Here is a 26195-nt window from a genome sequence, read left to right as displayed (position 1 = left end):
GGGGTTGTATGGGTGGAAGCTAGACCTGGATGGCCAACTATGGCCCCTTTATGACCTATGGACTTCATTCCCCAGAATTCCTGAGCCAGCAGCCATGCCTGGCTCAGGAATTCTGGGAGTTGAAATCCACAGGTTTTAAAGGGGCATTGCTGCCCATGCCTGAGTTAGAACCAGCTATCTCTTAAGCTTGTATTCAATTAGGATTGTAGCTTTTGCAATCACCCTCAGTACTTGCCAGTGTCCAACAAATAATTCCATATATTGCTGAACAGATAGTATTATATGAGGAATTAAAATCTCAGTCTGGTGATTCAACAGTACAACTCATCAATTAACTGAATGTTTACTTAGTATTTCAGGACTGGAATTTGGCAGGAATCCTCACTCAGACAGGGACTTGTATCAGAATAAAATAATCTGAAAGCAAGCCAAGTAGGATACCGCAATGAAATAAGTATATTTATCCTTTCAATTAAGAAACAAACATACTAGGACAGAATACAAGGAAAACATTTGAAGAGGGTATTTTCAACGTGATATATTGGGAGGGGGGGATGGGAATGAAAGGATTAATAGAACAGAACCTCACCAGTTTGCTTCCTACAAAACTAATATTTGCAATGATGTCAATGAAATCCACAAAAACCATGACAGCCTACCTGCCCCTAAAGTTGGGAATACTCTGGATCAAGGTACTACTTCCTAATATTTGTGATACTGTATGTTGTATGTTTGTTCCATAAATATTTTTTGCATTTGTAAACGTGTATAAATGCTATTTTTGAAAATGAATCTGATTTTAAAATATGTATTATATTCATGTTCCAAAATACCAGTGGCAACCAAATCTTTAATTTATACTTCTTCTATAATAGCAATAGCAAACACATTTTTGGGGTGCTTAAAACATATAAACAGATTTCTAAACAGCTGAGAAGTACCAAATATAAAATTAGAACATGGCCATATCAGATATATATGTTGAAGACCATAAGCAACCATTTGCTTTTGCTGGGTAGAGTCATATATCACTCACCCAAATATATGCCATACAAGTATGATCCTAAGAACAGCCTGAGGTGCCTGCAGGTAGACTAAAATCCTTTGAGAACCCTAGAAGCAACTTTCTAGCATATGCATTTTCAAGTTATGTTTCTCAACAACAAAGGCCATGATCTTCGTTCTTCAGAAAGTAAGATGTTGCACACTTTTTAGTTTACATCAGCAGCAACAGTAGGAATCCTGCTTCTCAGATATTCAAGCACAGCAGCTGTTCCCTTAGCCAGAATAGCTGCACGGGGAGTTCGGAAAGGGTTACCTTCCAATAAAAGTACTCTAAGAGAAAGACAGAAACCAATTAGAACTCCTGTTCATTCAGTTGCAGAGTCTATAAGAATACAGAAACATTCAGAGGAAGTGAGGAAATCTATGGAGACTCTTCTCATTCAAACTGCAGAAAGCTGAATCAACATCTTCAAAATGCTTCCATTCGCATAAGGATTTTGCTAGATTAAACAAGCATCCAATAGCAATATTGTATATATAATCTATTTACCTGTCAGTAATAATTTTGCCACTTATTAAAATATCTTTTTATCCTCTACAGCAGTGGGTCTCAACCTTCCTAATGCCATGACCCTTTAAAACAGTTCTTCATGTTGTGGTGACACCCAACCATAAAATTATTTTATGCTTTCTGTATTTTTTTGAAAATATGTGTTTTCCAATGGTCTTAGGCGACCCCTGTGAAAGGGCCCAAAGGGGTCACAACCCACAGTTTGAGAACCACTGCTCTACAGGCGTACCCTTAAAATCATGTTCTCTCAGCATCTCTATTTAAAGTCCACTTTCTATCTCAAAGTCTACTCTCTATCTCAAAGGCAGACTTGAAATCAGCTTCATATTTTGATTGATTAGTTTTTCTTACAAGCTTCTCTTGTAGTTCCAGATGCAACGTGCAAGAAAAACATACTACATAAAAGAAGTCCTCATCCATTCTAAATTCTTGAAACAAGGTCTACACATAAAAAGCCTACACATTAAACTTTCTTTGGGCCTTATTAGTATTCTGAATAATAATTATCAGTTAATTTAATTTAAAGCTGAACTGCTCTACTTTAGATAATTAATTGCATAGCCATCACTTAGAAACGTCAGACGACTGAATGTGCACTGTCTTCTTCACTCCACACAGAAGAAAGAAGAATTCGATTTATTTAGACACGGCCTTTCCGACAAATTGATTCTGAGGTTTTTATTAAATTGAACTCGGTATATATGATGTTCAAGAATTTACTTAGCTTGATAGGGCATAAATCTGCTGGGTCAGAATGCTCTACTCTCAATCACTCATATCATGGTCAATTTCACATGGATTGTTCTAACGCACTCTATATGGGGCTACTCTTGAAGACAATCCATAAGCTTCAGCCGCTACAAGATGTGGCAAGGGTAGTTATATGCACACTTAGATCAGTGCTCATTACACTTCTGTTCTGTGAGCTGCATTGGTTAGCAGCCTGCTTCCAGGTTCAGTTCAAGTTGCTCATTATGTCCTCTATAGCAGTGGTTCCCAACCCCCGGTCCACGGACCGGTGCCGGGCCGTGGAGTACCTGGCACCGGGCCGCGCAGCGGCCGGGGGCCATGATCGCTGCAGCGGCCGGGGGCCATGCAACGGCCGACTCTTCACTCATGCAGCGCCGTCGCCGGAGGGGGGGAGCTGCGCGGAAGCACAGGAGCAAGTGAGGTGAGGAGGAAGAATCCCCCACTACTACACCACCTCCGCCCCCTCCCCGACTCAGCCGTCCCCTCAGTGAACGCCTCCGCCTCTTTCTCCTTTCTCGCCTCAGTCGGCTCGCCTGGAAGCGAGGCGAGGAGGGGGCGGACCATGCGCTGGAAGCGGAGCCCTTGGAGACCGCTCTCTTCTTTTTCCCGCCCGGCCTTGGCTTGTGAGAAGGAACGGCGGGAGAGGTAGAGAGAGAGAGAGAACGTCGGGCAGCCAAGGGCGGGGGGGGTCTTTTGAGGGGAGATGGGAGTGCGCGATTTTGGCGCGTGTGCGCCCTCCACGGGCGTGGGTGGGGGGCTGAGAGGAGTCTAACGGTAGCACAGGAAAGGGGAGGGTATGAGCGCCGCCTGAGGTGGTGAGGGGCAGTCGCCAGATTCAGGCCGCCGCTGCCGCTATTGCAGCGCACGGTGGAAAAGCGGAGGTCTTGCCCACCCCTTCCCTGCCTCCCGCCCACTCCAGTTGCCGCAGCCAGGGGTGGGGGCTCGGTGCCTGAAGTCTCTTGCCTCTCTTCCAAAATTTCGCCAACAGGCATCGGTGAAGCGCGCTCTTTCTCTTCCTCACAAAACACATTTCCTTTCCCCCCACGCGTAGTTATTGGCGATATGGACTCTTGGAGGCTGCGCTCCCGGGTCGCGTTTCTCCTTTTATATATGGTAGTGAAGATACCTAATACTCCCACCCCCTATTTCCCCCACGACAACCTTGTGAGGTGGGGGGGCTTAGATAGAGTGAATGGGCTTAATACTGTATTCTTTTTACATTGCTATCCTCTGGCTTATTTAATTTTGCCCTTGCTCTTTTTATCTTTGACCTTGATTAATTCAGCTGTTTATTCCTTAAAATCTACATACAAAATGGAAGGTGGGATATGATTCAGGTGTTGAATTGGGAAGGTGGATTTAAAAAGTATGTTTGTATTCCCCCATTTTTGCCCCCCCACCCCTGCGCGCGCTCAGCGGGCCACGGTAAAATTATCAAAGGCTGACTGGTCCGCGGCGATAAAAAGGTTGGGGACCACTGCTCTATAGCCCTATATGGCATGGGGCCAATTTATTTGAGGGACACCCTCCATTCAATTATATCTACTTGCCTAATTAGGTCCAGCAGAAGACCATTTGCCTGAGGACTGGATAGGGGTGACATGGAGCTGGCAAAATGGCTATGCTATTAGTGAGATTGTTTTCACTCTCTTGCAGATTATGTTTTCTTTTCACTTTTTAACAGTTTTTCATTGTTTCAATGTATTTTAAAAGGGATTTTTGTTTTTATGATGTCATTTTTATTGTTTATAAACAATTGAACTTATTCGAACAAATAAGTAAGTAAAAATAGGAGCACATTGAAAAGTGTTCCTCACTGAAAATGATGCAAACTATCCTAAGGAACAGAATATTTTCTGATGCTCCATATCCACAAATAACTAAATAATACATATTTTAAAAAGTAAAAGCAAATCAGTTCAACAGACATCAATATAGCAGTAAAAACCCAATAAATGTTTGCAATGCTTCCACACAGTATTTTGGTAAAATAAATATGCTTTTAGAAACCCTCAAGACTCATATGGTTACCTGAGATTGTCACAATTCCCAAGTTCTGGTGGAATCTGTAGGAGATCATTATTTTGAAGATCTAGAGTACTGAGTTTTTCCATCTTCTGTAACTGTTGAGGATCTAGGGATCCAATCTGATTATTTCCAAGAAGAATGGCTTCAAGAGTAAGGATGCGATAGAGGACCTTTGGAAATATTTTAAATCTATAAAAATTAATACACAATTCATTAATAAATATGTAGGTTGAAATAATTTGATTACACTGAAGGGAAAAAATATGTGGAAACAGAACCAACAATATACTGTTACAAGTCTTGTGATCGCACTAGAGACTAAACGTGACAAACTAGTCTTTCAACACATTGTTGAAAAACATGATGAATGATGACATTGCTATATAGTAAACTCTAAACACATGCAATTTATAAAAGGCTTAATTATAAGGAATAAAATACAAAGAATTATTTTTAATGGTAGTGATTTCAGGTGATAAAGTATTTTAAAAAATAAATTTGTATCCTGAAAAACCAATTAGCACTGTTTGGATTCTACCCATCCTATTTTATTATTTTTATTTTATTTATTAAATTTATTGGTTGCCCATCTTGCCACAGGATAATTTTTACAGAGCTTATGGGAGAACATGTCACTTTAACAAAAAAAAATTATGTATAATTGATCTTTGAATGACAAATAAATTGCCTGCTAACTATAATGTCCCAAGTCAATCAATTTCTACGTGAATCATTCTTAAATTATTGCAGAATAGTGAAGAAGGGAACCTAACGTTTTGACATCTATGGACAGGCATTTCCATTGTCAGAAGATGCTTTTTCAAATATGAAATACCCCAAAAAGTTTCCTGCATTGGTTCTCTTTGTACATCAGGCTTCTTAGGTGACATAAATGCACAATGGTTTCCAAAATATAAATAGTAGCACCCAGTGATGTGCAGTGAGGTTTATGGCTGGTGAGGCAAGCGGGCAAAAGCCACCCTATGTCAGACACAGCGGCAGGGCTTTAGTGGGGCTTTCGGAAAGCCCTGCCAAAGCCCGGCGCGGCTTTCCGAAAGCCCTGGCGAAGTCCCGCCACTGTGTCCGACATAGAGATGTCTGTGACTCTGGCAGCAACTACCTCAGCCTTTTTCCTTTTACATTTTTTTTCTTTTCATGATGACAGTGGTGAGGCCCTGCCTCCCCTGACTGCACGTCCCTGGTAGCACCACAATATCACATGATGAAGAAAGCATTTACCTGTTAAAGGCAAGATTTATTGTCCGTAGTTTTGCCAATGCTTCCATTTCATCTGGCAGAGATGTCAAAATGTTATTTCTAAATTGTCAAACAGAAAAGCAATCACTTTTTATTTTATGTCAATATTTAAATTGAACTATGTAATATAAAACATACATAAAATGATGTTCCCCATCAAATTAATATAACTGAGTTTGAAAGGAAGGTAGTTCTGGGGTCAAACAATAGGAGAACTGCTGTTCTCAAAACCTGTCATGAACTTCCAGCTAGTAAGATTGAGAATTACTCTAGATAGCCTAATTCAGTTTTTCTCAACTATGGCAACTTGAAGATTTGGAAACATCGACTCCCAGAATTTCCCAACTAGCAAATGTCTGGAAGTTAAAATTCATACCACATCAAGTTGCCAGGGTTAAGAAACATTAGCCTAATTCTAAAGGTCTCTTCTTTCTACTTGTATCTACTATATATGGCTAGGAGAATAGATATAAATAAGTGGGTCTCATATTATGCAAATTATGGCCTAGTTTCTCCTCTTGATGTTAAGGAAATTATTGACATAAGCATTAGTATGTTTATTTGGCATGTGCTTGTATGTAAGCAGAGTATAAAACTTATTTTTCCCCACATAACAATCCTATGTAGTAGAAGAGAGTGTATCTAGCCCAAAATCAACCAGTAGGATTCCATGGCTGAAAGTAAACTAGAATCATTCTTAATGCCAAACCTTACATACTTCAATATGCAATCATATAATCTTGGACTTCAACCATATCTGTGTCAACATTAGTCAGATTCATAAGAATCAAATAAGTCTTGCCCACATATTAAGAGGGAGTGTTTGAAAGGGGCTTCTATTTAGAATAATTTTCATGCATCCAAGATACTTTATCCGGGATCCCAAGACCACAATTCTGTAATCTCACTGAAGTAAATGAAACGGAGCCTTTGAAACATTCCTACCTATTAATGATTTTGTGATTTTGAGAGAAAGGTTTATTTTCAGGATCCATTGCGACTCAGCTGAATTGGTTTTATCCTACTCTGACACTTCTAAATTGAGTTCTTAGATAACCTTTCAGTAATTTTTGCATTTGGGGAGAAAACAAAACCTGAGACAGGTATAATTCAAATGCAGCTTTAAAATTTTTCAGGAATTGCTTACCTGAGGTCCAAATGTGTCAGTCTATGAAGCATACAGAGCTCCAGTGAAACAGAAGGCAGCTTGTTGAAACTAAAATTAATATCACTCACAGATTCTTTTAGTTCCACAATCCTGGAGAAATTGTAAAAATAAATAATTAAGCAAGAAATGTAATTGATGTTGTTAGGATCTGCATTATTTGGAGTGGTTTTAAAAAAACCGCTGATAATGCATTTAAACTTTTATATTTTTTTTAAACTGGTCTATATTTCACAATTAAAATATAATGCCATCCAAAGTAAAACAAACATACGCTGTTTGAGAAAAGGCCATGAGCAATTGCTAAGAAAAAAAACAAAAACAAAAATCTGAAAGCCTATACTTCATCCCAAAGTGAGATGGAAACTACAGAGACCAGGCACTTATAATATTAAGTGTGATGGAAAGCAGGGTAATGAGGATATAGGGTAGAGCACAAAGCAGTAGGAGTGGCGAGGTGGCAGAGCGCAGGGTGGAAGTGTAGGTGAAGCATAGGATAAGGTGAGCAGCAGGAATGAGTTACAGAAGTGGGGCTGGAGCATAAGGTGGCAGGGGCAGTGTAGCGCAGGAAAATAGAGCTACAGGGTGTAGTGCAGGTTAGTGGGGAACGCAGGGGCAATGGAGAGCAGGGCACCAGGACCAACGAAACATAGGGTCATGTGGTTGGCAAAACACAGGGCAGACTGCAGGGTGGCATAGTCTGAAGCAGCCCAAAGGGCAGAAATAGGGGGAAATAGGCAGGTGGAGTGTAGTAGGGGTAAGCATTGCAGAATAGGGCAAAAGCATGAGGTCCCTGCTTTATGATGACATGGTTCTTGCCTAATAATCACAACTAGGATTATAGAACTGCCATTGCTAAGAGGTGAAGGTGTGGTCATGCAATGTTTTGCCTAACAACTGCATCACTTACTGATGAAAATTCCGTTTCACTTAGGATCATTAAGCGAGGGTTACAGTCAGAAAGAGCAATATTAAAAACTATAAAAATGTAGTACCTTGCTGGAATTTCAGTCAGATTATTCTTGCTGAAGTTTACATTACTGACTGCATTGTCTCCAACTGCATTCAGAACTTCATCCGGTATTACAACGGCCTGTTTCTCACTGTACAGCATTTTAAAAAGTTATCTTGTTTGAAAGGATAAAGATTATCAGTCTTGTTTGCTTTAAACATTCTTTCTTTGGAATGTTATAAAACACATTAAATGTTCAACATGTCATCCATTAATGATAAAAATCATTCTTTTTTTAAAACCTTATGAATATCTTCTGTTGTGCCAGACCAAATACAATAAACCCTACATGCAACAGACCAAATTTATGTTTTGATTCATCTAATTTGGGCAGCAACTTCATAACCTTGTGCATAAATGATATAAATCTCTACACTTTCCAATTAATTCTCTTCAATAGCAGATCCTACACCTACAATTGGTCTTTTAAAATAAGGTTTTACTATACTAACCTATGCAATCGCAAGACAGGATAGTTATATCATAACTAACACTGGACTGGTTTATCTATTATTTGCAATGATGTCTACTTGACAAAGCTCTTGACCTCAATATCAATAATTCAAGTAGAAAATGCAATTCATGTAACAAAGATGAATTGTCATATTTCTTTCATTCAAGTATAAATAAGACATTTCCTGATATAAGAGACTTCTTAGCGGCCACTGATTGGGCTCAAACTTTCATATCAAGCCACACTTTTTGAAAAACGTGTTTTTTAATTACCGTATTTTTCAGAGTATAAGACGCACCGGAGTATAAGACGCATCAAGGTTTTGAAGAGGCAATTTTTTTTAAAGTAGGTACGTATATAGAGGGATAGAGAGGGAAAGAAAGAGAAATACAGTAGATAGGTAGGGAGAGAGAGGGAGTAGTTAGGTAGATAAAGGGATACAGATGGAGAAAAAAAGACAGGGAAGGAGGGGGGAGAGAGTGTAGGTATGTAGGTAAGTAGAGGGATAGAAAGAAAGAGAAATACAGTAGATAGGTAGGGATAGAGAGAGAGTAAGTAGGTAGATAAAGGAAGAGAGAGAAGGAGAGAAATACAGTAGGTAGATAGGGAGAGTGAGTAGGTATGTAGGTAGATGTTTCCAGGTGTATTTATCCATGTGCTGGAGAAGGAAATTGCTGACATCTGCAGCACCTAAGACTTTGTTTCTGCTGGCACAGCACTAGATCAATGTAATACTCATCAATCAGTTAAAGAGCTTTCCAAAGGGGGGGGGTTGCACTCTGCAAACCTCAAAAAAATGGCCTGTTTTTCATGAAAACGGGCCCGTTTTCTTTCCAAAAAAAAAGGCATGAATAGCTGGGGGAAGGGCTTGCAGAGTGCTCCTGGGGGATGGGGGGAGGGACAATTTTTCATGAAAATAGGCCTGTTTTTTGTCAAACAAATTGCATGCATACCCTTATGGAGGCTTATAGAGTGCTGCTGGGGGCTAGGGGGACAAAATTGAGCAAAAAACGGCCCGTTTCTTGCTCATTTCTGCCCTTCCCAGCCTCCAGAAGCACTCTGAAAGCCTCCATAAGGCTATGCACGGCCATTTTGGTGAAGGGGCAAGGCTTCGGGAGGCAAAAAATGCTGTATTCAGTGTATAAGATTCATCCAGATTTTCAGCCTCTTTTTTGAGGAAAAAGGTGCGTCTTCTACTCCAAAAATACGGTAAGTCATAATGATTGATTCCATGGGTTATATTCTAAAAACCAAAATAGTTGGATTCATAGATCATTCTAAACAAATTCAAACAATATAATACTTCAAGATGATTTGGATACACATCCACCCTGAAGCTGAATGTGTTTATTTTTATGGTGTTTTATACTTCTAACAATTTAAGGTTTATAGTAAAAAAAAAAAAACCTAACAATTCATACAAATATTAAACTAGCAAATAAAAATTAAAATAATTAACAAACGTTACGTATGTACTTGTAATAATGCCATAGTTATGCATGTTAAAATCTGATTCATTTAGTTTTAGGTAAAAGACATCCCAGAGGCAAGGAGTTATAGAAAATAGTTCTTATAAAATTAAAATACTCCTACCTATAATCTAATGTCTTCAGCGCAGTAATAGCATGCATATTGATTTTGGACTGACTTGGCAAAGTCATTGCTGTCATGGGAAATTCTCCATTTGGGTTACTTATTTCATCATCTACAAAAAAAATAGGTTTACATAAAATCTGATACGTCAAATCTATTAAGATTATTTCATATTTTACCAATAAACTTAATCTGTATTTAATATAAAAGATTAACATATTCAACCTTAAATATTTTTCATTTTGGATGCATGCATTAAAAAATCAAACTTGTTCAATTAAATGGACTAGAAAATTCCTAGCATTGAATAGTTGTAGACAGAACCAAATGTAGAGTGAATATAGTTGTTCCCACTTTTGAGATTGTCCATCACCAAAAGTAATTGTTTCTTCCAGGTTTAATCCCCCCTTCTCCCAATTTAGGTCTGTTCTAAATATAGCATGCCTGGAAAATATTTGGAATTTTTCTTTGAAAAATCTTTAAATCTACTGACTGAGTTCTATCAGTAAAGTAATGTTCACAACATTTTCCTCCATCAACCAGGAAAGCTGCATGTTTATTTGGCACTTAAGTATATATTCCAAATAAAAATACACATTTCTGCTAAAATTACTAAAACATTTCCCAACAAACAAATAAGAATCCAATAGATATTCCAAAGTCTATGGTTGCTTAACTATAATTTTCGACTTTTAAATAAATTATTTACCTTGGATTTTGCTTCTAAGATATTTCAGGATTTCTTGTGTTCCTTTCTAAAATGAAAGAATTAAAAGCATAAGTAGTTTATCTTATGACTGTAAAGGATCAGAAATAAGTTATGTAGTATGTACATTATGTATACTTACTTGAAGAATATCCCTGCGGAATGCTCTTAAAGGATTTCCTTCCAATGCTAAAAATTTCAACTGAGAAAGGTTTCCTAGTTTACAAGGAAGACTGATAACATAGAGGGGTTATTTCAGAGACTGTATCTATCAAACCAAGTAACTACAGTATAATTATTTCCACCATTCATTATTTTCAACCTTATTATTAGAAATGGCTCTTATTTCTACAGTTTCATGAATAACACCCTTTCCAAAGTCAAAAATGTGGTTTTGAACTGAATTAACATATAATGTTTCTCCCTTCACAAGTAAAAGTAATAAATATGCTTCCTACTTGCTAATATCATTGTTGGATAAGTCTAGCCGTTCTAATCCCTGTAGCAGAGTAATTTCATCAGGCAATGATTTCAACTTATTATCTCTTAGTTCCAACACACACAAGGAAATCAGATTCTTCAGTTGTTCAGCTCTTAATATTTCAATCTGATTTTCACCAACATGTAATTCCTAGAAAAATAAAAAAAAAGAAATAACATTGTCCTTACATCTATTAAGGTAATGTTGTCTAAAAAGCAAAATATGCCAATATATTTTTTATAATTTTGTAAATTTAAAAGCGGCAATAGGCAATATTGTAATTCAGAGTTCCTTAAATGTGATATTGCATTGTAATCTTACAAGCTTTACAAGCTTTAGACATAAAGATGATTGTGAATTAAATCCCACCTGTTCCTTCACAAATATAATTACAATTCTGATAATCTCATTTAAAAAAATGTTTCAATTACAACTTATAAATATATTCCTCATTTCCTTAAAACATCCTATCTGAAAACATTATATGCATTATTATATATAAACAGCTTCTAATCCTATTGTTATTGAAGAAAAAATCATTTAAAATGCAATTTCATTAGATATTAACAATTAAGCTTAGCTCTGTTTCACCATTATATATCACTACTGCTATGGATTTCTGTAAAAAGGGAAAATGACAAAATGTTTATCTTAATAGTGCATGTAGGTATATAGCAGCTGGAACTGCTGCAGTGACATTGTGACACAGGTATTTTCATTTTGATAAAAACTGCTGGATTCAATTCAAATCTCAACTATCTGCTAATAGGCAAAAGCATTAAAAGAAAACAAATCCTACCTTTAAATATGTACATGAATGAAAATCTGGCAAGTAGCACAACTTATTTCTCCTTAGATAAAGTTGTTCTAATGAAACCATACTACCCAATTCAGGAGGTATAGTTTCCAGGAAATTCTTAGTGCAATCAAGCTGTCTTAAACCTAGAGAAAGAGAACAAATGGAGAAAGAAGTTGTGTTATCAGTACCAAAATCATAATGACGGCTTATTAAAGATCGCAACCATACAGGTTTTCAATATGCCACCTCCAGAAACCAAATAAATGTTTACTTTAAGAAAGATCAATAAGAAGAAATTCTCAAATGTATGTATGGCATGTTACCAATATGGCTTCTTAAGTTACAGTGGTAAATGTAAGTTTATAGAAATACTATTGGGATTCAGCATGATTTGTATCAGTGTATGTTATAAAAAAATGTTAAGGGAGAATTAAAAAAACACTACTTCAATTTTTCTATTTAAACTTGTAAGAAAATGTGACCTACAGAATTTATAGAAAATAATGTCTACACCCAGAGCTAGCATGCATGCAGAGTGCTACTAATAAGTGGACAGAAGTAGACAACAGACTTAGTCTAATAATTTATTTAAAATTAGCATGCCATCTTTTCATTTATATTAAAACAAAATTTCTTAAAAACCTGCTGATAATGTTTCAGAAAACTTATTTTAGAAACTGGAAAATTATATAACAAAAATAAAGCAATAATTAAAGTGTAACTCAACAGGCACTTACTTTTCATTGCACTGATTTCTGTTGGCAGATTCCTTAATTGATTTGAACTTAAATTGAGTCGCACCAAATTTATTAGGAAAGCAAAACTTGTAGGTATACCAGAGATATGGTTATTAGAGATATCCTAAAGAAAGAAAGAGAGAGAGAGAGAGAGAGAGAGAGAGAGAGAGAGAGAAAGAAAGAAAGAAAGGAAAGAAAGAAAGAAAGAAAGAAAGAAAGAAAGAAAGAAAGAAAGAAAGAAAAAGAAAACCATATTTTGAACCTTAACTATGTGAGAAAACGTAAGTTGCAATTTATAACCTATTTAAGAAACTTGGATCTGGGTTAGCTGAAAACAAATTGGTTAGCCCAATTCTACCTTACACTTTGAGTTCTGACATCAAAGCTTTGGCATATCCTATTACAGTGATGCTAAACTTTTTGTCATTGCGTGCCAAAAGCACCTGCGCGCCCGTACCCATAATGCAATGCACGCACGACAGCTCACCCCACATGTTCTGCCCCCCTGGGCATGCATACTCGACTCTTCCCACCCTCTGTGCATGTGCAGGGTCTAATAGGCCTCCCTACAGCCTCCTGGGACCAAAAATGGACCGGGGGATGGGGAGAAAACACACCTAACAGATACCTAAGACAGACAGAAGAGATTAAGAAAAGGTGGCAAAATTACACAGAACTATACAAGAACAAGCTTAACATCCCTGATAACCAAAATGGGTTGGTCACTGACCTCGAGCCAGACGTCCTCGAAAGTGGTCAAATGGGCCTTAGAAAATCTGAGCAACAACAAAGCTAGTGGAGGTGACAATATTCAATGTCCAAACTATCGCACTATTGCACTCATTTCACATGCTAGTAAAGCTATTCAAAATGTTTAAAAAAACAATGCAATAAAAGTGCTACACTCAATTTGCCACCAAATTTGGAAAACTCAGCAGTGGCCACAGGATTGGAAAAGGTCAATTTACATTCCAATTCCAAAGAAGGGCAATGCCAAAGAATGTCCAAACTATCGCACTATTGCACTCATTTCACATGCTAGTAAAGTTATGCTCAAAATCCTACAAGCTAGGCTCCAGCAGTATGTAGATCGAGAACTATAAGAAGTAGGATTTCGAAGAGGCAGAGGAACTAGAGATAAAATTGTCAACCTCTCTTTTTGCAGCTTTCATTGCTTTGTAGTGAGTATCTCATTCTTAGGGAAATTGTATAAACTGCCTTGTCTTTTTTCAACCTTTACAGGAAGTCCTAGATTTACAACCATAATTTGTGTTGCTAAGAGAGTTGTTAAGCAAATTTTGCCCAATTTTATTACCTTTCTTGTTGTAGTTGTTAAGTGAATCACTGCAGTTGTTACGCGATTAACATGGCTGTTAAATGAATCTGGTTCCCCATTGACTTTGCTTGTCAGAAGGTTGCAAAAGGTAATCACATGACTCTGCAACACTGCAACCGTTATAAATATGAGTCAGTTGCCATGAGTCTGAATTTTGATCATGTGATCATGGGGATGCTGCAATGGTCATTAGTATGAAAAGTGGTCCATAAGGCACTTTTTTCAGTGCCATTGTAATTTTGAACAGTCATTAAATGAACTGTCCGTCAAAGACTACCTGTACTTGACTTCCTGGGGGCGTGGCCTGTTGCCGAGGAGGGCTCCACCGAGCTCCTCAGAGATCTGGTCTGTATATCTAATTAAGATCATAGATAGCACCCCTTTTTGGCTAAGAAAGGGGCAGGGAGGATAGCTCCGTAGGCTAGGGTCTAATCGTAAGCCACAGCCTTTTTTCTTTTTTGGCTGTGGAAAGAGATTAGATCCAGCCGAAGCGGAGCGTTTATCTCCAGCCATTTCTTCTCAGCTGCCTTTTTTTTTTTTTGGCAGCCCCAGACAGGCTAGCCCCCCCCAGGACAAAATAAAGTTTTCTCAAGCTAGAATTGATACGGGCGGGTCCCACCCCTGTGAGATTTATGCTTTCATTACTATTGTAAATACCAGCACCATTCGTCTTAGAGACTTCTTTGTCTAAACAGACCTTAAAATGGCGATTTCTCTCCGTGGATGATTGATGTACTCAGCCGGTGTTATCTTCTTGCAGACCGCTCCTTAACAAAATAAATTCTTCTTCTTTGGAAATAGAGGGGAGCGAAGCTCTGCTTACCTGCTTATCTATTATGCCACCCAAGTCAAAGAAGCGTCTTGCTACAAATGTGTCTAAAGAATGTAAAGAATTTTTATTGGAAACACAGCCTTTGTCTCCTACGCCCTCTACTGGAGAAGTTTTAACACAGGAATATCTCTTTAAAATCTTTAATGCCTTTAAGCAAGAACTTAAGGAATTTGTATTGCAACTTTATGATGATCTAAAATCTAAAGTTAATCAAATGAAGGCGAATACGTTTGCAGCCGTGTCTGCCCTGTCAGATTACTCTGCTGAAATAGAGAACAAATTGGAAAGTCTGGAGAAGGCTAATTTTAATTTGACTACCAATATTCAAATTTTACAAGAAAAAATTAGAAATAACGAAGAACAGCTTATGATGCTAAATTTTGATAGGAAGGCATTTTCAATAAGAGTCAGAGGATTCCGTGAAAAGGAACAAGAGAATTTGAAACAGACCTTTGCTGAAGCCTTCAGCCATGCGCTGGGAAGCCCGGGACTTAACTTTGATTGGCAGATTCGGAAAATCTATCGCCAAAACTCATTGATAGCGGAACAGCGACAGCTCCCGAGGGACATAATTATACATTTCTCTACAAAAGAATCTAGAAACGCGATTGTGCAAAAGTTTTATAATAACAGTCTCCGAGTTGATGACCAAGACGTGATTGTCTTCAAAGATATACCTTTCCACATGTTGAAAGCAAGAAGGGAATATACTTTTTTAACTAAAGAGCTTAGGAGTCAACAGATTCGATACAGATGGGAGGCCCCTGCCGGCATCACGGTTACATTTGAGAATCAAAGATTTCGTCTTAACTCTGTTTCGGAGGCTCAAGATTTCTATTCTAGGATTCTGAAGGCGGGACTTCCTAACGCGCTTGGAAGAGAGGAGAGACAAGCGGAAGGAGAAAGCAAACGGCTGGCCATGCGGCTGCAAGATGGAGGGGGCAGCCCCTCCTCCCTCGGAGAAGCAGAAGAACGCAGATCGAGAATTTAGATACTTCAAAAGACTTCCTAAAGTTGAGGACTGAATGGGGGTTTGAGACCTCTCTCCGGTAGAAAAAGTGGACTAATTTTTATCAGAAGGGAAAGCTGGGTGAAACTACTTTGAGCTAGATTCTAAAGTAACGTTAGCATAAATTTGATAGTGGTTAAAAGAATGCGGAATGATCTATGTTGTTTAAACTTTGTTAGATGGGACTATTTTAAAATAGAAGGTTAACTGACTCTTGCTGAAAGTATTATTTGAATATGATCCATGCTATTTAACTTTTATTTGAAGGGAAAGTTGGTTGTAATAGTTCTGAGTTACTTTTCAAATAAACGTTAGTATAAATTTGATAGTGGTAAATATTAGACAAGCAAGAGATGAGGGTAAAATGCATGTGGAATGAACTACGTTATTTGTGGTAAATATCAGACAAGCAAGGGAAGAGGGCAAAATTTACGTTGTTTAAAGCTTATTAGAACAGGAAGCCGCTTGGGATTATTTTAAGATAACTGTAAAAAGAATGCGGAATGATTTATGTTGTTTAAACTTTGTTAGAAGCGACTACCTTAAAATAGAAGGTTAACTGATTCTTGCTGAAAGTATTATTGGAATATGTGGAATGATTCATGCTACAAATCGCTCTGAGTTATATTTTAAACAAATGGTAGTATAAATTTGATAGTGGTAAATATCAGACAAGTGGGGGATGAGGGTAAAATACATGTGGAATGAACTAAGTTTTTTAAATCCTATTAGAAGGGGAAGTCGGTTGGAATTATCTTAAGATAGAAATTGATTCCTGTGTAAAGTAATATCTGATCTACGCTGCTTAACTTTACTAAGAAGGGGAAATCTGGTTAGATTATTTTGAATTACTGTTTGAAAAAGGGGTAAAGAAAGATCATTTACGCTGTTTAAATTTTACTAGAAGGGAAAGTTTGATTACTTGTCTGTAAAGTTATATTTGAATATATGGCATGAATCACGCTGCTTAAATCTTATTGGAAGGGATCATGAGGTTTAGGAAGGGAACGGGAGAGCCTACAGAAGGTCGGGGTAAATAGCAAAGAAGTAAGAGATGAGAATAAAATATAGATAGAATGATTTATATTATTTAAGCATAGATAAAGATGGGGGCTGAGATCAACACAAAGAGTGGTTTCTTTTTTTCTTTTTTCTCTTTTCTCTTTTCTTTTTTTCCTTTTTTTTTTTCTTTCTCTGCTTTTCTTTTTCTTTTTTTTTTTTTTTTTTGATATATTACTTTTATTTTTTTAATTCATATGTATACAAGATATTTTAGATAGAAGGTAATGCCAGGTGTGGGCCCTGGGAAGTCGGGAGGATTAGGGATGGGGATTGTGGGGGGTGGGGTGGGGGGGTGTTAACATAGTCTTAATAAGAACAAGAATGTATTTATATACGGTGGTCCTTTTTTTTTTTTTTTTTTTTTATTATTATTATTATTATTTTTTTCCTTGGTTCATTTTACTTTTATCAGATCAAACAACATTCGAATAAAGGCATACACCAAGGAGGGAGGTAGAGGGAAGGAAGAGGGAGGAGTAGGAAGGAGTAAGGGGAATGTAAGGAGTAAGGGGAATGTAAGGAGGGTGTCTGGGGAGTAAGGGGAGAAGGAAGGTTTGAGGGGAAAGGGAAGTAGGAGGGGAGTGTTAGAGGGAGAAAGGAAAGTTGGAGGGGGTAGATGGGGTGTATGGAGGATGCAAGGGTTAGGTGGGGTTGTGAATGATGAGTTGTGTTTCCTTTTTACTTGTTCGTTTTATTCCCTTTTTTCTTTTCTTTTTTTTTTTTCTTTTCTTATAGTAAATACCCTGTATATAAATGATTGCAAATGGAATGTGAAAATTGAATAAAATATTTTATTTCGAAAGACTACCTGTACTTGGGGGGGGGGGTCACCTACTCCAAGTCCTAGAAATATACTATATTTAGTCTATGAGTAACAAATCAATTCAAACAGTAGCAACTACAACCAAAAGAGAAAGTCATAAACCATCAGCTTCTACTTACCAACTCTTCCAAACTGACAAGTTGTCCAAATTCATCAGGCAAGTGATACAATTCATTGTGCTGGAGAAGCAGACTCCTCAAGTGTTTTAGCTGAGTAAGCTCTTCTGGTATCTTTTGCAGTTTATTATGACTATTGATAAAATACAAATTGTAAAAGGCTGCATTAATATACAATTGGTCTGCTATTAAGTTTAATAAATAACTACAGTATGAACTACTTTTGCTTGTTTGAACTATTACCTTAACTAATCTGCCTATTGTGTAATTATTTTTCTCTACTAAGTTAAGAACTAAGAATCATGCAATCCTAGAACTAGTCAGTGGCTTACAATTCAGGGATTATATTAACAGAAATAATAATATTCTTTACATCCAGGATTTATTTATTTTTTTAAACTAAAATTCTCAATTAAGGCAAAATATCAAAGCTTGCAAGTATTTATATAATAATTTCTTAACAATGAGAAATATTCAAGATTTCAAAACTGAGCAATTTAAGAGCACAGATACTGCTCTTATCACATTGGTTTTAAGTAAAGAGTGTACTTTGATTTTCCCCCCTAACTCCTATCAACTGCCAAAGACCTGTTTGAGCTTTCAGATGAAAACTATGATACTTTGTTATTGAATTTATATAGTTGCCCATCTCACGCAATACTCTGGATGGTTTACAACATTAAAATAATAAAGCATGCATATAAATATTTAAAAAAACATAGCAGCCCAAAAAATTCACACCAGCACTCAACGCAGCCAGGCAATGGGCTCTATCCCACACTTGAAGTTCCAAGTTCAGAGCCACATCTCCAGAGTCTTATGGAAGGCCAACAGGAATGGGGCCAATCAGATCTCTGGGGGGATGGCATTCTAGAAGACAGATGTCACCAGAAAGGGCTTTCTTCTCTCTTACCTGTCAGTCAACATTCCTTACCATGCTAGAATAGATGGTACAAAAAAAGGAGAAGAGATACTGTACATACAGCATATGGTCACATCAAGTATCCTTGATGCTAATGCTAGCCTGCTAGTCAGGTTAATACTAGAATGCGGGATTATCAGGAAATTCCAGGGCTGTGACTAAATTGGAAAAGTAAAAAAAACACTTCTTTCTTATTCCAAGAAAACAACATGTTCTTAAGATCACCAGAATTTGAGGTTGACTTGAGGAAGATATAGCTTTGAACTTAAAGATTTGCTTTATGCAGAACAAAACATATAACCAATTTGAACTGAAAAAACAGATTTTTCTGTACAAAAGAAACCTAACTCGTTTCTCTTCATAAACACACATTTTCAATTTAAAACATCCTGTTCATAGAAAACACACCAAGGCTTGCAAATACTTTTGAACGTACCAGTAGTTATTAAGAACTATATTTCAAAAGATTCTATTTCATGAATATTTCATTTATAGAATGTTTTTACCTCACATTAAGTTTTTGAAGATTTTCTAGTGATCCTATAGCAGAAGGGAGAGACGTGAGTTGATTATCATGCACCTAAAAGTAATAAAAAATTGTCAGAATTTCTTTTTTGCTAAAATATGATATATAAAATGCTCAAATGTGCTAAAAGGTAGACTTTGAAAATTAAAATTATGCTATCCATTGCAATCTGTACTAAATTTGTGCAGATTGCAATAAGAAGTTTGTGCTTCTTATTTTTGCCATTTCATCAAATGATGACAAATGATGGAAAGGAGAAACAAGAGTGAAAGGCAAGGGGAAAAAGCCATCTTTACACTGAGGAAAGTTTTTATATGGATGATTTGCATGTTTTGACTTAAAATTATTACAATAAAGTTTTTGCTAAATGGTTTGGGATATATTCAGGTTTCTAAAGAACTAGCAATGGAAATATGAGACAAAGCCTTTTCCAAGAATTCCTCAACTTGTATTTAATATAATTTTAAAATACAAGAACATTTTTATTTCAGATATCAAAGGTTCCTCAATGTTCAGAACTATAAGCCAAAACTATATTACACAAGGACAACAGGCTAAGGAAGACCAACATTCATTCTAACTTCACAATAGTCTATAAAAAAACAGTGATTTAAGATTAAGTAACAAATCGGACAAGAGTTTGAACTGGGGTTACTCTGTTCAAGAAAAGCTGTTCATTCTACAGGAGTGTGTGAATGTGTGCAAGAGAGGGAGGAAAAGGAAAAAGCATCAAGAGAGATATTTATCCTCCTCAAAATATATCATTTAACAAAACTGTTAACAATTTATAGACCAGAAGATGTTTTCCCCCAAAAGTGATCAATGCAGGATTAGTAACATAAAAGTAACAGACATTCATAAGTTATTTTACTCACATCAAGCACAGTGAGGGCAGGTAAGAGTTGGACATCATCAGAAAGACACTGCAGTTTGTTAGAAGATAAAATCAGTTTGTTGAGGTCAGTTTGCTCCCACCAGCGATCAGCACTACTGAAAGAGAGGTTTTGGTGTGCCTCTTCTGGAGTATCCAAATTTATTCGCCATACATGTAGAGGTACTGCATACAAAAATAGGGTATGTCCATATGAAAAAATCATTTAGTAATCATTCATCTTCCATTATTGTTGTTATTCTTCTAAAGCAAGGTGGGGAACCATGGCCCTTTTATGACTTCAACTCCCAGAATTCTGGCTTCCTCAGGAATTCTGAGAATTGAAGTCCACAAGTCATAAAAGAGTTATGGTTTCCCATCCGTTCTAAAACTAATACTGATTTTTGAATAAATTGGTGGATTTTGGATACAGATGTTATTTCTGAGAAGAATTACACATTTTCTAAAATTTTAAAAGATGTAGTATCTCATTTTATTCAAAAGTCCACAAATAACAAAATAATTAAGTATATTTGATTCTGCAATTTGGAGATTGCACAAAAGCATGCTGGCCTATTTTACACTTCCCAACAGTTAAGCTCAAATTTGCCTCACTAACAAAGATAGTAAGTGGTCCTGCCCTTTATAGCTTTGCCAAAGGACAGTTGAAGGCAACAACCTGTGATTCCACTGACTATTTTTCTCTCCTATATTCAGCAGGAAAAGGAAACACTAATTGTTTTGTGTCCAGTTTGGGAGAATGCGGTTGGGTGTCTGGACTGCAGGCTTTAGTCATCTTTCAACTTGTTTAAGTGACGGTTGATTCTTCAGTGACAACTTTCCACTTAAGCTATTTCTAACCATGGGTCCACAAGTCTTCCAGAGGAACTGAAATAAGCTAAAATATAGTCCAGTTCACAAATCAATGGGGCAGAGGAAATGTATAGTGTGACAGTGCTCCTATGGCATATCTAAAAAAGTCCCTCCTATCTCCTTCATAAACTGTTTGCATCAACTATCAGGTAACCTATTTTTGCACACAGATTTATTAATCAACTTATCCTTTATCGGTCATGCTTATTTAAATAAAAACTGTTGCTACTCTTGTGAATTTCATCCCAGTTCCCAAATATCCCTATAAATGTAATGCAAGAAAAAGGCAGTGCCAGCAACAAGACTGTGGCTGGCAATATCTGGAGTGGAGTGTGCAAAATGACACTCGAGTAGGTGAAATGGTTCCAGCATGCAAACCATGGCTGCAGAAAAATAGTACCGTTTCCCATTTAAATTGATCTTCCAAATAGACAACAGTAGTTCTACCACCCTTTCAAAAGATCCCTAACCAAACATTAAAAACAGTTTATCAGGAAAAAAAACTAGATACATATTTGCAGATCAGTGCTACGCAAAACACCAACAGGTTAGGCTGTAGAATCTAAGTGTCCATACAGGTACAGTATTTTTCAGAGTATAAGACGCCCCAAGGTTTTGAAGAGGCAAATTTTTAAAAAAAGCTTTTGCAGTCTGCAAATCTCCCCAAAACAGCCCGTTTTTCGCAAAAACAGACCCATTTTTTTTTCAAATAAAGGCCATGGATAGCCTTTAGGAGGCTTATACAGTGCTCCTGGGGGCTGGGGGGGGGGGCAAAATTGAGCAAAAAAACGGCCAGTTTTTCAGCACTCTGGAAGCCACCTAAAAACTATGCACGGCCATTTTGGTGAAGGGGGCAGGTTACGGGAGGCACAAAATGCTGTATTCAGTGTATAAAACGCACCCAGATTTTCAGCCTCTTTTTTGAGGGAAAAGGTCCGTCTTATACTCTGAAAAATACAGTAACCCTCGACTAACAATTATTTGTTTAATGACCATTCAAAGTGGCAAGTGAAAAAAGTGACCTATGACCGTTATTCAGACTGCAGCATCCCTATGGTCACATGACCAAAATTCAGATGCTTGGCAACTAGCATGTATTTATGCCAACTGCAGTGTCCTGGGATCATGTGATCACCTTTTGTGACCTTTTCACAAGCAAAGTCAATGGGAAAGCCAGATTTACTTAACAGCCATGTTACTAAATTAAGAATTGCAATGATTCATGTCACAACTGTGGCAAGAAAGATTGTAAAATGGCGCAAAATTCCCTTAATAACTATCTTGCTTAGCAATGGAAATTTTTGGGTGCAAAATTGTGGTTGTTGTCGAGGACTACCTGTATTGTCCAGACTACAGAGAGCAGTAGTGCCCTTTGACTAAAGGAGATGGGGAATGCTGACAGTAACCAAAATTGAACCACTTGGAGCTGGGCCAATCTCAGCCAAGTCTGCATGGGTATAAATGAAGTATAGGACAGTAGCATTTCTTATGGCACAGTTTATGTGTCATAAGAGAAGAGGGAAAATGAATATAAACTATTTCTATGGTGGACTGGGGATGAGGCGCTGAATCATGAGGACATGCCCTCTAAAACTGGTTTGTAAACCCAAGAAACCGTTAACGGAGTCTTCCCCAAAGTGCTTTTTTCAAGAGGCAACTGAACTTACTGGATGTTCTATGAAGATGTTTAACTTCTCATCCAAGAAGCTTCTTCAGATCCAATGCAATATAAATGCTGCTGGGGCAATATAAAGCCTTTGACTAATGCAGTCAGGCTTTATATATTGCCCCAGCAGGCTGGCTCAAGAGTTGCAGGAGTAGTTTTTAATTCGTATTAACCAACACCGGCTTCTGATTTATTTATTTTTGTTCCCGGAACAACTAGAAACACACAAAACCCATAGGACCACAGGAAGTCATGAAAACAAAAACGAGTTTCTTCTGCGGGTTGAAAAATCCCGGTGGCAAAAAAGAGGCTGTGAATGACGCATAATAATGCAAAATCCCACCCCCAACCCTCTCCGAGCCGAAGGATCGGGTAGAAAAAGACCCCTTCGTCTCCTCCCAGGTTGGGGTGCTGAATCCCCGCCCTTCCGGCTTGGGAACGGGCGGAGGCCGTCTTTCTTTAGGGAGGTGTAAGCTAAATCTGCCTTCGCTCTTTAGGGAGCGCTGGCGTGCTCACCTTCGGTCAACTCCCGGCCGGAAAGGTTTAACTGCCCACTCTTCCTAGCCGCCCGAAGCAAGCCCTGGGGAACGGCGGTCGCGTTGGCTTCATCCTGCTCTGAGCCTCGCCTGAAGCCCGCCAGGGAGTGCCCCGCGCCCCGTCTCCGCGCTCCAGACATCGCGGACGCCCCGACTCTTCTCCCGCCTGAATTCCAGGGAGGCGGCGGGAAACGCGGCCAGCCGGCCTCTCCGCCCAAAGAAGGCGGACCAGGCTGCTCTCACTGCCGCCGCCTTTGGGAGGAGGAGGCGCGAGAAGAACAGAGAGGCGGTCTTGTGAAATAAAACTGTCAGCGGCCGGTGGCTTTTGCTTTAAACGTTAGAAAACGCACGGGGAAGGTTCCCAGTTAGACTGACTGTCAAAGAAACGTGGCCTCTTTCTAATGTGAGAGATGAAACTAGGCGTCCACTTTTCCTCTTTCCCAAACTGGCCATCTCCTTGAGATTCACGATATTTTCCAAATTACTTGAAGGCCAAACAAGGAATAATGGATGGAAACTGAGCAAGGAGCTGTTCAAACCTAGAAATAAGGAGAAATTTTCTGACAGTGAGAACAAATCAACCAGTGGAACAGCTTGCCTTCGGAAGTTGTGGGAGCTTCATCACTGGAAACTTTCAAGAAGAGACTGGACTGCCATCTGTCAATAATGGGGTAGTGGGGTCTCCTGCTTTGGGGGGTTGGACTAGATGACCTACAATATTCCTTCCAACTCTGTTATTCTGTCTGTTCTGATTGTGCTTTTGGCTGTGAGGTAGGGTTAAAGTTGAACCTGGATGAAGGCCCTGGTTCCAGTTCTGTCCCAACAGTTATGATTTCTTTCCACTCTATGTATGTTAACCAGCTCATCATTGCAAGAATGTGGTTGAACTTGCACAATTACCAAAGCAGAACCCCAGATTAATGTACCATGTTAACTCAGCATGCTACATCCAAACAAACACTTTATATTTGGTCTGCAAACAAGATGATTGGGTTCCAACAATAAACCAAACTACAAATTGATCAGTTGTATGTTACACTTTAGCTAAATGGCAGGACTTAACTGACAGTAGTTGATGTGGGGAAAGACCAAGCAGGATCACACCATGTTGTACATTAATGGAAAAATAGACTTCTCAGGACTATAATAGATTGGAATTTTTTTAAATCACTCAGCACTCCCATCCTCACTCAGCCTTCTGGAAAGGAGAGATTTCCAGTGTTGCCTGCCAGATTCTCCTAAGGAAATTCAATGAGGAAGCCTGAAGAAAGTTAGAAGTAATTCCTGCTCCCACTTCTTTATTATCCACTCTTGGTCATTCTGTTTCTGTTTAAGTAAAGAAGTAAAGGTAGAAGTTCTCTAGTATTCACCAAACCATTCATTTCAGGGATGTCCGTAGTCATAGGTTGAGCAAACTAGCCAGTCTGTACCATTTCTAATTACACCTTTATTGTCATTAACACTGATACATCATTTTACTATTTCATATTTTCTGTCCATATCGAGGGAGATGAATGAACAGTATGTGTGTGTGTGTGTGCGTGTGTGTATGTATGCATGCATGCCATCTTTCCTTTGGTCTAAGCCAGGAGTGTCAAACTCGTGGCCCCTGGACTGGAGGTGTTACGCGCTGGCCATGCCTACCCCTGGTTTAGCGAAGAGGGGAAAGTCGTGATATGTCATATGATGACCTGAGTTTGACACTCCTGGTCTAAACTTACAATGAAAGGACCATAATTTACAAAATTAAGACATTATAAGTGTGCTAGTCTTAAGATATTGCAAGCCTTTTTGCTTTTGCAGCGACATATAGGCATCATTTCTCTGGAAATCAGAAAAACATTTCTAGTGAATAAAATATTTAATATTGGAATGCTTGACATGTGCAATTTTATACAGATTCAGCCAATTATCAGCATTTTTATTGTTCAGTCACCAAGTTGTGTCTGACTTTGCAACCTCTTCAACCATAGCATGCCATACCAGGGTCCCACTGTCTCCCAGTTGGTCCAAATTTATGTTCATTGCATCAATAACACTAACTATTTCATATTCTGCTGTCCCCTTCTCTTTTTGCCTTCAGTCTTTCTCAACATCAAGGTCCTCTCTTCTCATTAGGTGGCCAAAGTATTTCAGCTTCAGCTTCACTGTCTGTCAACCTTGACAGTGAATAGTCAAGGTTGAAATTATTAGCATAACTGATGATTTTTTTAAAAATAGTACTTTTGTTGAGTTAGTGGTGATTTCTGGTGACTGCTGGATTTTGTTGTCAAGATCTCAGTAGTGGTTTGCCCTTGCCTGCTTCCTAGAGTTGGGAGTGCCTGGCACAAGATCATCCAGCTGGTTTTATGGCTAAAGCAGGACTAGAACTCAGTCTCCTGGTTTCTATCCTGGTGCCTTAACCATTACTCCAAACTGGCTCAACCACCAGTAATTAGATCTAACAATAAAGTGAGGTACTGTCTTCTACTATCAATCCATTTTCAAAATGTCCCCCCCCCTAAATTTAGGGGGGGGGAATCAGAACTCATGTCACTTTCACCAACTGAACCTGCGGAACATATCAGCCTAGTCTTCTGCAATCTGGTGACCTCCAGAACAAACATACATGGCATATTCAATCTACTTTAATGCTATGATGTAGTGCTTAAAACAATGGGTTCCACCACAAAACCGCGGTAGACTAAAGCGTGTGTGACTAAAGCGCGGTGACAAAACCGCACCGTCAAAACCGTGCGACAACAGCGCGCCGACAGAAGCGCGCTGTAACATAACCCTAAAAATAACCCTAAACCTAACCCTAACGCTAAACCTACCCTAAACCTTACATTAAGTTAAATTGCGCTTCTGTCGGCGCGCTTTTGACATCGCGGTTTTAGCGCCGCGGTGTTGTCGGCGCGCTTTTGACGTTCGCGGTTATGTTGTGCCACGAAAACAATGCACTGTTAAATAATACTTTGTTAAATTCTGCAAATTGTAAATCATCTTTACAATTTACTTGTCAGTCAAGCTTTACAATGGAACATGTGAAAATTTCACAACATAAAATAGAAAAACTTTGCCTA

General features: G+C 38.2%; 1 protein-coding gene across 1 annotated transcript; it reads right to left on the bottom strand.

Moving 5' to 3' along the window:
• Nucleotides 1-832: 832 nt before the first annotated feature.
• Nucleotides 833-23336, bottom strand: LRRC40 (leucine rich repeat containing 40). Its single transcript, XM_032218967.1, has 15 exons — nt 23111-23336; nt 20060-20241; nt 19165-19238; nt 17740-17869; nt 12559-12682; nt 11822-11964; nt 11000-11172; nt 10684-10774; nt 10545-10590; nt 9836-9947; nt 7772-7879; nt 6759-6869; nt 5594-5671; nt 4358-4543; nt 833-1335 (listed from the first exon to the last, which is right to left on the bottom strand). Exons 1-15 carry the CDS (start codon nt 23268-23270, stop codon nt 1212-1214), a joined length of 1842 nt encoding a protein of 613 aa, XP_032074858.1. The 5' UTR covers nt 23271-23336; the 3' UTR covers nt 833-1211.
• Nucleotides 23337-26195: the final 2859 nt, after the last annotated feature.

The sequence above is a fragment of the Thamnophis elegans genome, chromosome 5, assembly GCF_009769535.1.
Source record: "Thamnophis elegans isolate rThaEle1 chromosome 5, rThaEle1.pri, whole genome shotgun sequence".
Classification (NCBI taxonomy): Eukaryota; Metazoa; Chordata; class Lepidosauria; order Squamata; family Colubridae; genus Thamnophis; species Thamnophis elegans.
Note: the sequence above shows the minus strand (reverse complement) of the source record. Positions and strands in the feature narration are given on the sequence as shown.